The sequence below is a fragment of the Myotis yumanensis genome, unplaced genomic scaffold (assembly GCF_028538775.1).
Source record: "Myotis yumanensis isolate MYYU_CA2020_CCGP unplaced genomic scaffold, mMyoYum1.0.hap1 SCAF_4, whole genome shotgun sequence".
NCBI lineage: Eukaryota > Metazoa > Chordata > Mammalia > Chiroptera > Vespertilionidae > Myotis > Myotis yumanensis.
The window spans coordinates 7476106-7488883 of NW_027223755.1; the positions used below are offsets into that span (position 1 = coordinate 7476106).

The 12778-nt window shown below is 40.3% G+C and overlaps 1 protein-coding gene across 1 annotated transcript in view; it reads left to right on the plus strand.

Annotated features, from left to right (window-relative positions):
* NUP155 (nucleoporin 155) overlaps nt 1–12778 on the plus strand; it is a 47061-nt gene that overhangs the window by 29157 nt on the left and 5126 nt on the right. Inside the window, exons 22-32 of the mRNA XM_070411815.1 lie at nt 1493–1623; nt 2885–3076; nt 3758–3896; nt 4773–4908; nt 5804–5957; nt 6155–6259; nt 7016–7170; nt 8590–8719; nt 9604–9717; nt 10856–10976; nt 11652–11762. Of these exons, the coding sequence (XP_070267916.1) occupies nt 1493–1623; nt 2885–3076; nt 3758–3896; nt 4773–4908; nt 5804–5957; nt 6155–6259; nt 7016–7170; nt 8590–8719; nt 9604–9717; nt 10856–10976; nt 11652–11762 (1488 nt within the window). The remainder of the gene's footprint in view (nt 1–1492; nt 1624–2884; nt 3077–3757; nt 3897–4772; nt 4909–5803; nt 5958–6154; nt 6260–7015; nt 7171–8589; nt 8720–9603; nt 9718–10855; nt 10977–11651; nt 11763–12778) is intronic.

Sequence of the window (12778 nt, forward strand, 5' to 3'; positions counted from 1 at the left end):
ATCACTGAGGTTTGATTTGATCAGTGACACTTCTTTATAGAGTTAAAAATGGGAATCAAGCCCTGGCTAGCGTGGCTCCGTTGGTCAGAGTGTTGTCCCTACACTGAAAGGTTTCAGGTCCGATTTTTCTGGTCAGGGCACATACCTCGGTTGCAGGTTCATTCCCGGTCGGTGTGTATGGGAAGGCAACCTGTAGCTCTTTCTCACATTGATGTCTTTCTCATTGTCTCTCTTCCTCCCTCCCCTCTCTCTAAAATCAATAAGCATGTCCTCGGGTAAGGATTTTTTTAAAAAGTGAATCAGGTTTTTGGTTGTGTTTTTATCTATTTAATAGTAATAACTAAAGAAAGAGTAAGGCAATTAAAAAGTTTGCATTATCATCAATTATTCCAGATATGAATTGGAGAAATAATAAATTATTGCTTAAATTTTGCCTGAGATTTAATTTTTTTGTTATCTTGTCTTCTATTTTTTGAGCCAATTATTATATTTGCTCATGAAGACCCAGCCATTACACCCCGAGGTACTTTCTTTTCTTCGTGCTGGCCCTTATTTTCTGTTCACTATTTTGTCAGTTCTTTTTTCAGTACTTGAATAAGGACTTCAGCCTGACAGTGCACGCATTCTGCTAAGGATTTACACAAACAGGAACATTCAGATTGCTGGCGACAATCACAGAAATGACCACTTCGTAGAGCATTTGGTCATACCTAGTAAAAGCTGAGAAGGTCTATACACTCACAGCCAGCCGTTTGCCTTCTAGGTGTACATCCTGGAACAGTCTACCAGACTTTTTTCTCACAGTAAAAAATACATTTTACATTATGGCCAGGTGATTAAAAGCAAACACACGCAACTGAAACAAATTTTAGGAAAAAACTCTGTTTCACACTCTAAATTTTTCCCTTTTTATTACATTTCTTCTTTAAGAAAAAATTAAAACCTATATTGACTAACTGAATTGATTTTATGACTCATCAGTGCTTCCTAGTCCAGGTCTAAGAAACTCATTCCTAGCAAAACCTCACTGCACTTTCCCAGAGACCTTTTCTAAGGGTATTTATTGCTATAGTTTTACTAAGAAAACTGGAAAAAATACAAATATATGTTAGGTGGACAATGGACCTAATTGTAGCCTCTTTACACGATAGAACACTCAGCAATTAAAATAAACATGCTAGATTTATATTTATATTTATTGCTATGGCTAGCTTGCAAAAATAGAACTGATGGAAAAAGCTATGGTGTAAATAAATTATTTAAAATCAGCAATGCTGTTATTGTTTATGTGTACACACACAAATGCACATGTATATAATAGAGGATAAGAACATGAAATCAACTTGTGCTCATGGTTGCCTATGATGGGGGAGGGAGAACAATGAGGATTTCACCTTAATAGTTGATTCTATTTGAGATAAAGTGTTGTTGTACTTGAAATAAAACAACCTATGTCGTTTGAACAAACTTTATTAATTGTATTTGTAATTAGAGGCTCAAGTGAGTGAAAAGATTTCACTTCAGGCGATCCAGCAATTGGTCCGAAAATCATACCAAGCTCTGGCTTTGTGGAAACTTCTTTGTGAACATCAGTTCACGGTGATTGTAGGTGAACTGCAGAAGGTAGGGTGTTTTTGTTCCTGCAAGACCATACCGTCAATCCTCTCTCGGTTTGTTTTCTTTGGAGTGAGCTTTAATCTTACACTTTGGCTTGGTGGGGATCATTTCAGAAGCATTAGGTTATGATGAAGTTAGTATGTCATAGGAAGATTGCACTAGAGATTGAGGGAGTCACTTTGTCAGAGCCTCTGCTTTTTTGTTTGTTTTTATATTTCCTTTGATTTCAGAGAAGAAGGGAAAGGGAGAGAGAGATGGAAACATCAATGATGAGAGAGAACCAACCGTTGATTGGCTGCCTCCTGCAAGCCCTACCCTGGGGATCAAGCCCGCAACCCGGCATGTGCCCTGACCAGGAATTGAACCATGACCTCCTGGTTCATAGGTTGATGCTCAACCACTGAGCTACACCAGCCAGGCAATATCTGACATATTTTATATCAAAATAATTTTCTCTTATGCTTCAAAGTCATTCCCCTAGTTCTTTTCAATAAAGTCCAAAGTGTTTTGTTTGGTGCTTTTATTTCTTTTAAATACATACTTTTTAAAAAAACACCCTTGTGATAATTATGAAAACTTTTCCATACCAGGTAGAATAAGTTCTGTTGGGAGGTAAAAAGAGGTATCAGCCCTGGCCAGGTGGCTCTGCTGGTTGGAGTGTCATCCCGAAGGTCTGGGGTTTAATTCCTGGCGGGCACGTGTGAGAGGCAAATCACTAAACAATAATTTATTGTAGTAAAAATTACCTCAACAATTTGGAACTCAATTTTAACAAGCAGATTTGTTGAAAATGAGATTAAACTCCAACACTAGAAAGCCTTGAATAATAGAATGCTAACTTGTTTAGGAAAAAGATGTAAGCCCAAGTTTTTTGACGTAGCTCATTGACCGTTTTTCCTGGTCATGACTGAAGTCAGCAGACCTGGCTCTGCCTCTGCCTCTGCCTCTGTCTCTGCCACTGCCTCTGCCTCTGCCTCTGCCTCTGCCTCTGGCGCTGGCGCTGGCGCTGGCCCTGGTGCTGGCTCTGCGGGGCTTGCTTTCCTCATTGGTGAAGTGAGCGTTTCGGACTGTGGGTTCTTTCTCAATTCTCTATGGTTCTATGATAATTTCAAAAATGTGTTCGTTTGTTTAGTTTTTGTGTATTGTCTCTTTTGAATTATGAAGTCTGTTAATGTTTTGGTTAAATTATTAAAGAAATTTGATTCTGTGAGGAAATATGATATTCCTGTGTAGTGGATAGAAGAAAGGATTCTTTTTATGCCCCTAGGAATTTCAGGAGCAGTTGAAAATCACCACCTTTAAAGATCTGGTCATCCGGGACAAAGAGCTGACCGGGGCATTAATTGCTTCTCTGATCAACTGCTACATCAGAGACAACGCTGCCGTGGACGGCATCAGCTCACACCTGCAGGACATCTGCCCCCTTCTGTACAGCACCGACGACGCAGTCTGTTCTAAGGTGGGGGGCCTGGGTACCCGTTCAGTGCTTCCTACAGAAGAGGCTCCCGGGTGTGATGAACAGCCGCTAGAATTGGAATCAGGAACCACCTTTCGCCCTAATCCATACCTTTGATAGGTTTCTGAATCTCTCTTGGCCTCAGAATCCTCATCTGTGTAAGAAAGGGGTTGGAATACCTGGTTTCTTAAAGTCCATTATGTTTAAGTTTTTCATAAAGAATCTTTGATGGTAATTCTAGGCCATATTTTAAAAAACGATGGTTACATATGCCCCTCCTTAGAAATTAAGGAAATTCTCTAAAACCTAAGGTTAGTCTGTAATGAATTAGAGTTAATTGGGCAATTTTTATTGATCCTTTCCTACAGGTGGAAGTAATTTAAAAAATCAGTACCGTGTGGACTGCCTGCTGACCAAATAATGTATTGACTAGACAAGAGATTTACCAGAAAAAAAAAACTATCTTGCTTAACATATTTGTCAGAGGAATTAAGAATAGCTAGGATGTTTTTGGTCAAAAACTTTTCTGCCTAAAATTAAGAAGAAGTAAGTTTATAGAGTTGTTTTTATTATTGATTATAATAAACCAGATGTAAATTTAGATATAGTCTGAAACTTATGTTGACAGCATCATCTATATGCTTGATGTTATATCTTTTTAAGTTCTTGTCATTTCTCCTTCAGGCAAATGAGCTTCTCCAACATTCCCGACAAGTTCAAAATAAGATTGAAAAGGAAAGAATGTTAAGGGAATCACTAAAGGAGTATCAGAAAATCAGCAATCAAGTGGACCTTCCTAATGTCTGTGCTCAGTACAGACAAGGTGAGAAACGCACTGCTCTTCCCACCTTACCTGGGGACAGGTCATGTCTTCCTTCAGCTCGTTGGCCCAAGGATGGCAGGAAGTTCGTTCCTTGTGTCTCAGTTTGTGGTGGCTGCACTGGCCCCTGAAAAGGCTATAGTTTCTTTTATATCTTCAGATATGGAACTTTTTAACATCGGTGTTTCGGTCCCTATCCAGTTACACTCTATCTGTATAAGGTTGCTTTCCCGGTTATGTTTAATTTTAAGATGCTTAAAAGTTTTGTTTTTTTTAAATATATTTTATTAATTTTTTACAGAGAGGAAGGGAGAGAGATAGAGAGTTAGAAACATCGATGAGAGAGAAACATTGATCAGCTGCCTCCTGCACACCTCCTACTGGGGATGTGCCCAAAACCCAGGTACATGCCCTTGACTGGAATAGAACCTGGGACCTTTCAGTCCGCAGGCCGACGCTCTATCCACTGAGCCAAACTGGTTTCGGCGATGCTTAAAAGTTTTGATTAATTCTTAAAATATTACCTTCCTACTCTCTTTAAAATTTACTTAAAAAGTAAATCTAACATAAAAGTAGTAACTCTTAGCCAGGGGTATTGTTTTGAATCCCAGGATTTTTTTCAACAAGAAACTGAAACTCTCTGGTTGGATCTTTTAAATACAAAGATTTTTTTCCAGTGAAGAAAATATAGCTGCCTTTTAGGAATGCTACAGCCTTATTCTTTGACAGACTCCTCAGAAATATTTTATATGATATTGCCACGAGGGTGACTAATGTATATTAGAAACAAAATGATCTTGGTCAGTATTTTTATAAGGGAGCTGAGAACAAAGCGTGTCCAGCCTAACGTGCCCCGCCTTGTCCGTTTCTTCCCGTCAGTGCGCTTCTATGAGGGTGTGGTGGAGCTCTCTCTCACTGCCGCCGAGAAGAAGGACCCGCAGGGCCTCGGGCTGCACTTCTACAAGCACGGAGAGCCAGAGGAGGACCTCCTGGGGCTCCAGGCTTTCCAAGAAAGGTGCGTCTTAGTAGCTGAGACCGTTTGACTGATAGTATTGGGGAAACAGTATTCCAACTGCAGCCCTTATAAAACTCAACTATACTTTCACTTTATTCACTCATTTATTAACTTGTTTATTATGCTTTCACTTTAAAATGATTTCTTTTATCAGAGGTCTGAATCAGGAGTATAATTCCTTGTCTAGGGATAAAATTTTAGTCTGGTAAAAATTCCTAGGAATTTATAAATGTTTTATTCTGTGGTTTTTCTGAGACTCTATTAGTGTCCATTTTAAATGAGATAACTTGCTTGGGAACAAAACTGGCTTCTTCCCCAACCCCATTTCTGATTCTGAGTGAAGTATTTTATTTTGTAAAAGATGATTTTTAAATGCTCGCAAATTAGTAGAGACTGTTAAAAGAAAAAAGTGTATGTCCATAAAGGAAATACATATTCTGTCTAAGAAAATGGTTTTTGTTAATACATTCATTTTTATGATTTTACCCTTTTATGTTTAACCAAGTGCTTTTCAAACCTATTGAAAAAGTATATGAGCCCTAGCCGGTTTGGCTCAGTGGATAGAGGATCGACCTGTGGACTGAAGGGTCCTGGGTTTGATTCTGGTCAAGGGCACATGCCCAGGTTGTAGGCCCAGTGGGGAGCATGCAGGAGGCAGCCAATCAGTGATTCTCTGTCATCATTGATGTTTCTGTCTCTCTCTGCCTCTCCTTTCCTCTCTGTAATGAATAGAAATATGTTTTAAAAAAGAAAAAGTATATGATTTCTATTCATTTTAATTTCAAATATATACATATATTTATTCTCCAAAATAGTCTTTCAATCCTTGTGTGTACTTAAAATTAAAGAAGATAAATCAGTTACTGTGTAATTAATGGAATTGCTCCTTTTCCAGATTAAACAGTTACAAGTGCATTACCGATACCCTGCAGGAGCTGGTGAATCAGAGCAAGGCTGCTCCCCAGTCTCCCAGCGTGCCCAAAAAGCCCGGGCCTCCGGTGCTGTCCTCTGACCCCAATATGCTGAGCAACGAAGAAGCTGGACACCACGTAAGGGACACAGCGCATTTTCATTCTAAAAGCACGTGTGTTTAGCACTCCTGTGTGGTAGTACTAGCCTAACCATCTTGGGAAAGGTAGTAACTCTTAGAACATGGCAGGATTCTTGATTTCTTACCAGGGATTAAGCTCAGGGTTCATGGTGTCCAGAGCCTTGATCGTGCTAATTTTTTCTTCCTTTCTTTTAGTTTGAACAAATGCTTAAATTGTGTCAGCGATCCAAAGATGAGCTCTTTAGTATTGCCCTTTATAATTGGCTAATCCAAGCTGACCTTACAGATAAGCTGCTACAGGTAAAAAATGGTTTTTTATTCCAATATTATTAATTTCCTAGTGGGTAAAGTAGACCGTAGCTCCAATTTTCTTGTGGGATGGAAATCACTGGATTGTGAATTAGGAGACATAACCTTTCTTTTAGCTCTACCGTTAAATAGCTATGACATCACACCCTAAGTCTGTGCTTTTCATTCTGTAAAATGAATATGTGGCATTTGATCATTTCAAGGATGCCTTTTAGCTCAGAATCTGAACTCAGTAGCTGTGTTCTCAGGGATTATTAGGGGACTTATAATTGGCCACTGCTGGTTTGGCTCAGTGGATAGAGCACTGATTTTCGGACTGAAGGGTCCCGGGTTCAATTTTGGTCAAGGGCACATGCCTGGTTGCGGGCTCGATCCCCAATAGGGGGTGTGCATGAGGCAGCCGATAAATGATTCTCTCTCATCATTGATGTTTCTATCTCTCTCTCCCTCTCCCTCTCTGAAATCAATAAAAGTATATTTTTAAAAAGATTTATAATTGGATTACAGTAAATTCTTTTTATCAGCCTAAGTAACTATCATAACAACTCTTTCATGAACTGTGATAAAACAAAAAATCATTTATAATGCGAAAAATTCACCCTCTCTTTTATCTGTTGTTGGATTATAATTTTGCTTATCTATTCATAAAATAAGGAACACCTGTCGTTATCTTTAAATGTTATATTTACTGCGTAAAGAGCAAGTGGGTGATGAGAAAATGTCTCTGGGTTACTGTACAATTTCCAGTTCACGTCCCCATTCCTGGAGCCACATCTCTCCCGGATGGCCAAAGTTGATCAAAACAAAGTCCGTTACATGGATTTGCTCTGGAGGTACTACGAGAAGAACAGGAGTTTCAGCAATGCTGCGCGTGTCCTGTCCAAGCTGGCTGACATGCACAGGTAGGGCAGTAGCCTCACTGGGAAGCATGGTTGTAACCCAGCTCTGTCTAGTTACATTTAGATTTCACAGCTTAAAGAAAACTTCATTCAGGTTATACATCTATAGAATTTGTATGCTTTTATTTGAATTTATGTAAAGTTTTCTCTTTACCTAAGACCTTTTCTGTTGAACTGTCTTCTAAATCCTCTAAAGTATGTCTTTGGATTCTTCCTACCAATGAGTTAATTATTATTATTCTTAATTAAAAGGACAAAAACTACTTCTTAAAGTGGTTAAATGTTTTACCAGTTCCAGACTAATTTTCTGTACTCTGACATTGAGTTAAGTTACTGAAAAGGTCTTGGGATACTGTTGCCCGGCTGTGTGGTTGAGCGTCGATCCATGAACCAGGAGGTCATGATTCTATTCCTGGTCAGGGCACAGGCCTGTGTTACTGGCTCGGTCCTGAGCTGGGGGCAGGCAGGAGGCAGTCGATGCCAATCAATGATTCTCTCTCATCACTGGTGTTTCTCTCCCTCTCCCTATTGTTCTCTAAAATCAATAAAAATACATATATTTAAAACCCTATTAAGAAAGCATTGGGGTTTCTAATTAAATTATTATATCAAAAGACAATGTAATAAAATTGTGTGTATGTGTGTGAAGTAAATATAATTAGAGAATTTCTGAATATTTTGTAACAAAAAATTAATCACTGTTTTAACAGGGAAAATATTAAAATTCAAGGAGAGGATATAGAAAAGACAAGGGAGCAAGTGGAAGGAGATGAGGTTGGAAGAGTCAGAGAAGGCTTTTGGAGGGTTTAAAAAAGCATGTGAGGTCTGTTCTTTGTTTTTAAGTGGTCACTCTAGCTCTATAGAAGATTAAATGTAGTCTTGGCCATGTTAAGGCAAAGAAGTGAAGACTGAGGAGCAAAAAAGAATATATATATATATATATTTTTTAATTATTATTATTATTTTTTAATCCTCGCCCCAGGATATGTTTATTGATTTTAGAGAGAAACAGCAATTGGTTCCCTCCTGTACATGCCCCAACCTGGGATCCAGCCTGGAACCTGGGTATGGCCCCGACTGGAAATTGAACCCGCCACCTTTTGGTGTACAGGACGATGCTCCAACCACCTTACCCACCTGGCCAGGGCATAAGGGACATTCTTAATTTAATTCTAGAAGAATTCAGGTTTTACTATCCTGAACTGAAATTTTAAAATAGGAAGTTACTTCAGATACAAGCATAAATATTTATTTGTTGCCTTCGGTTGTAGATCTCTCTTATTAGAAATCCTCTAATAATTTTTTTCAAGTTTCAGATTGCGTTTTATGTCCATGTGATCTAAAATAGTACATCAGACTAATGTGTTTGTATTTTGAAACCTTAAGAATTCACATAAATAAATATCAGTGTTTTCCCCCCAGCACAGAAATTTCACTCCAGCAGCGACTAGAGTACATTGCTCGAGCCATTCTTAGTGCCAAAAGCTCCACTGCCATCTCCTCCACAGCTGCCGATGGGGAATTCCTTCATGAAATGGAAGAAAAAATGGAGGTAAGTGAGGAAGACGCTTCTGCTTTGTGCACACTGAACAGCATAGTCACATGTTACTCACTCCCTTCTTCCCCTAGCTTGCAATAGGTCTGTAGCAGTCAGTATTATTAATTTTAGTTTCTTCTGCCTTTATTTTTCATTTATTTTCATACCAAGTTGTAAATTGTAAAAGATTTTAATGACACAGCATTTGGGTCATAGGATATTGCTGTAGTTTAAAACTTTTCTCTGTGGCACTTCTAAAGGTTTTTTTCCCAACGATTCCAACATGAAGCAGATTATATCACATTCGCCATTTATTCTGGAAGCTAAAAAGTAGGTACATGGAGTAGAGTAGGCTAAACGGCCTTAACTAAGAGACCCCAAATGTATCATGGTCCCAATACAAACGCTTATTTCTCAGTCACAAAAATCCAGAGTGGGATTTTCTGGTTGGCAGGTAGGTTGCTTTCTTCCTGGTTGATTTTGGGATCCAAGTTCTATTCTCTACTAATACCTGCGGCTTTACCTTTTCTTCAGTCAGAGGGAGGAAGGGAAGAAAGCATGCAAGAAGCACATTCACTCTCTTAAAAACCTCGGCTCTGACATGACATGCTTCATTTTCACTGGCGTCCTTCGCAGGGAACTGAGGCTCATGTTTAGACCTCCCTGCGAGGAGGCTGGGAGGTCTGGCTACAGTTCTGGGAGAGCAGTGTGGGTGGGCAGTAAAGACTGTGAAATCTTTCATGTTGAAGATTTTAGTAGCGCTGCTAGTCTGTTATGGCAGAGGTCTTCATTAATACAGTAACGTTAGCACATGAAGTCAGATGCCAGGAGTCATTTCTTTGAGCTCCTGTTGATTTTTCATAATGAAATCAATGCTTCCTTTTCTCGAACCGAACTAGGTTGCTAGGATCCAACTCCAGATACAAGACACGCTACAAAGGCAGTACTCCCATCATTCTTCTGTACAGGATGCAATTTCTCAGCTGGATTCTGAGCTAATGGACATAACTAAGGTAATGAAAAAGCCAGCGAAATTCCTGTAGCAGTCAAGCAGCAGCCACCTAACACCACACCTTCCTTGTTTCTTCTGCGTTGTGTGTTTTGTCCCATGGGGAAGGGGAACCTACCTCCACAGACTAAGATAAGCCCTCCTCGGCCGCATGTCCCTGGGCGGATCACTGCTGTGGTGTTCGACTTGGAGAAAGAGCCGAGTTCCTTTCCCAGGCCAGTAACTGTAAATAATCTGTCGGCGTCGAGGGGCTTGGGTAAAACTCGAGCCTGGTCTGTTATTGCCTCGCTTCTTGTCTTGAACAAGAAGCTCTCTGTGTCCTCTAGCGGTTCTTTCCTCATCTACTCTTGGACATGGCTTCAGCACCCTTAAGCACCCTGAGAATTGCCAGTGTTTCTGCAAACCTTGTTTTAGACAACACTAATTCTAAAAGAAAAGTCGCCCTGGCCGGTTTGGCTCAGTGGATAGAGCATCGGCCTGTGGACTGAAGGGTCCCGGGTTCGATTCCGGCCAAGGACACATGCCCGGATTGTGGGCTTGATCCCCAGTAGGGGGCATGCAGAAGGCACCCAATCAATGATTCTCTGTCACCATTGATGTTTCTATCTCTCTCCTTCTCCCTTTCTGAAATCAATAAAGAAATATATTGATTTAGCCCTAACCGGTTTGGCTCAGTGGATAGAGCATCAGCCTGCGGACTGAAAGGTCCCAGGTTCAATTCCAGTCAAGGGCATGTACTTTGGTTGCGGGCACATCCCCAGTAGGAGGTGTGTAGGAGGCAGCTGATCGATGTATCTCTCTCATGATGTTTCTAACTCTCTATCCCTCTCCCTTCCTCTCTGTAAAAAAATCAATAAAATACATTAAAAAAAGAAATATATTAATTTAAAAAAAAGTCATTATGACCTCTTCCAGCCAAGAAAAAAATGCACACGTGCTGAATCTATTTGGATGTACTTGCCATTCATTCACCACTTTTAACCATAGCTATGACCAGCTGTACATCATCATATTTTTATTTCATTTTTTAGGAACTTCAGATAAAATCTATGGTTGTTTTGAACTTTCAAGTAGTTTTTCACTATTAATTTCTGGACCCTGACCCCTGATTGGATGTATAACGTTGACATTTTCTCCTACAGCTTTATGGGGAATTTGCTGACCCATTTAAACTTGCAGAGTGTAAACTTGCAATAATTCATTGTGCCGGTTATTCAGACCCTATATTGGTGCAGACACTTTGGCAAGATATCATAGAGAAAGGTAAGTGTGCGCTTATAGGTAGGTGCATGTAGCATACATTACTTAGTGACTTGGTAGAGGGACACAGGCTGCTAGTGGCTCAGGTGGGCAGGGCTCAGGCAACTTGTATGTGCTAAACAGAGCGAGCATGGAGGGAACCTGGACATGGGGGGGGGGTCCTCTAGAGCAGTGGTTCTCAACCTTCCTAATGCCGCGACCCTTTAATACAGTTCCTCATGTTGTGGTGACCCCCAATTTCATTGTTACAAATTGAACATAATTAAAGCATAGTGATTAATCACAAAAACAATATGTAATTATATATGTGTTTTCCGATGGTCTTAGGCGACCCCTGTGAAAGGGTCGTTCGACCCCCAAAGGGGTCGCGACCCACAGGTTGAGAACCGCTGCTCTAGAGAATGATCCCAGTAAACATTGGGGAGGACTCTGAGAGAGTGTCATTTCAGGTTTGTGCTGCTTAGTAAGCGAGACTGGGACACTTCTCTCAGAATCTCCTCGCCACTGCCCCGGGAAGACGAGAGTATATCAGAAACTGACAGAATGCAGGATCTGCTCATTATATTAAGTGAATGTCAGTTCTAGGGTTTTTTATTCCTTGAAACAATGAAATAGCCAGTTTGAACACTTCACATTAGAAGTCATCTGGGTTTCTAAGGACATGTCTCTGTCTTTCAGAACTGAATGAAAGTGTGGCACTGAGCTCTTCCGATCGAATGCACGCCCTGAGTCTGAAGATTGTCCTCCTTGGCAAAATGTATGCGGGCACACCTCGCTTCTTCCCGTTAGGTGAGCAGGAACCGCAGGCGCTGGCCTGGGTCTTTCTTTTCTTTCAATGGTTTTCTTCATTGACATGGAAAAATAATTATCTTTAGAGTGAAATTGCATCTTTGTTGCTGTTTAGCTGAGCAGTTTACTTCTACTCTCCTAAAAGAAAGCCCTCCACAGAACAGCAGGATTTGTTGATGAATAGCTTGGTGTGGGACTTTCTTTGACTGACCTTCCAAGTGTATATGTCTATCTTGGATAGTGTTGGTTAACAGACCATCGGGATAATATTGTTAAAATGGCTGGTGTTTTTGTGAATGGCTAGTCTCTGATTGATTCAACTCTTGTTATAGTGAGGGCATATTTTTCTTTAAAATAGTGGGTAGTTGTCTTAAAAATGTAATATGCTAAATATAATCATGATGTAGGTGGCTGTAACTATTACAAATCATTTGTCAACCTGTCGTATTTCTTCAGCTGTAAAACAATAGACTCAACAAATTTATCCTCACCTGAGGATATTTTTTCATTGATCTTTAGAGAGAGTGGAAGGGAGGGAGAGAGATAGAGAGAAACATGGATGTGAAAGAGACACATCAATTGATTGCCTCCCACTCACACCCTAACCGAGGCCCAGGATCGAATCTGCAACCGAAGTATGTGCCCTTGACTTGGAATCAAACCCGCAACCTTTCAGTTTGGAGGCCAACTCTAATCACTGAGCGAAACCTGCCAGGGGAACCATCTCTGATTTAGTGTTCCTTGGGCATGGTAAGAAAGAAAACCATTGTAAGCATACCCTTATTTCTTGTAAGTATAGTACTACCTGCTCTAACATTTCATTGATTAGAAAAAGAAAAAATAGCCCTGGCCGGTTTGGCTCAGTGGATAGAGCGTCGGCCTGCGGATTCAAGGGTCCTGGGGTCGATTCCAGTCAAGGGCATGTACCTTGGTTCCGGGCACATCCCCAGTAGGGGGTGTGCAGGAGGCAGCTGGTCAATGTTTCTCTCTCATCGATGTTTATATATATCTATAGT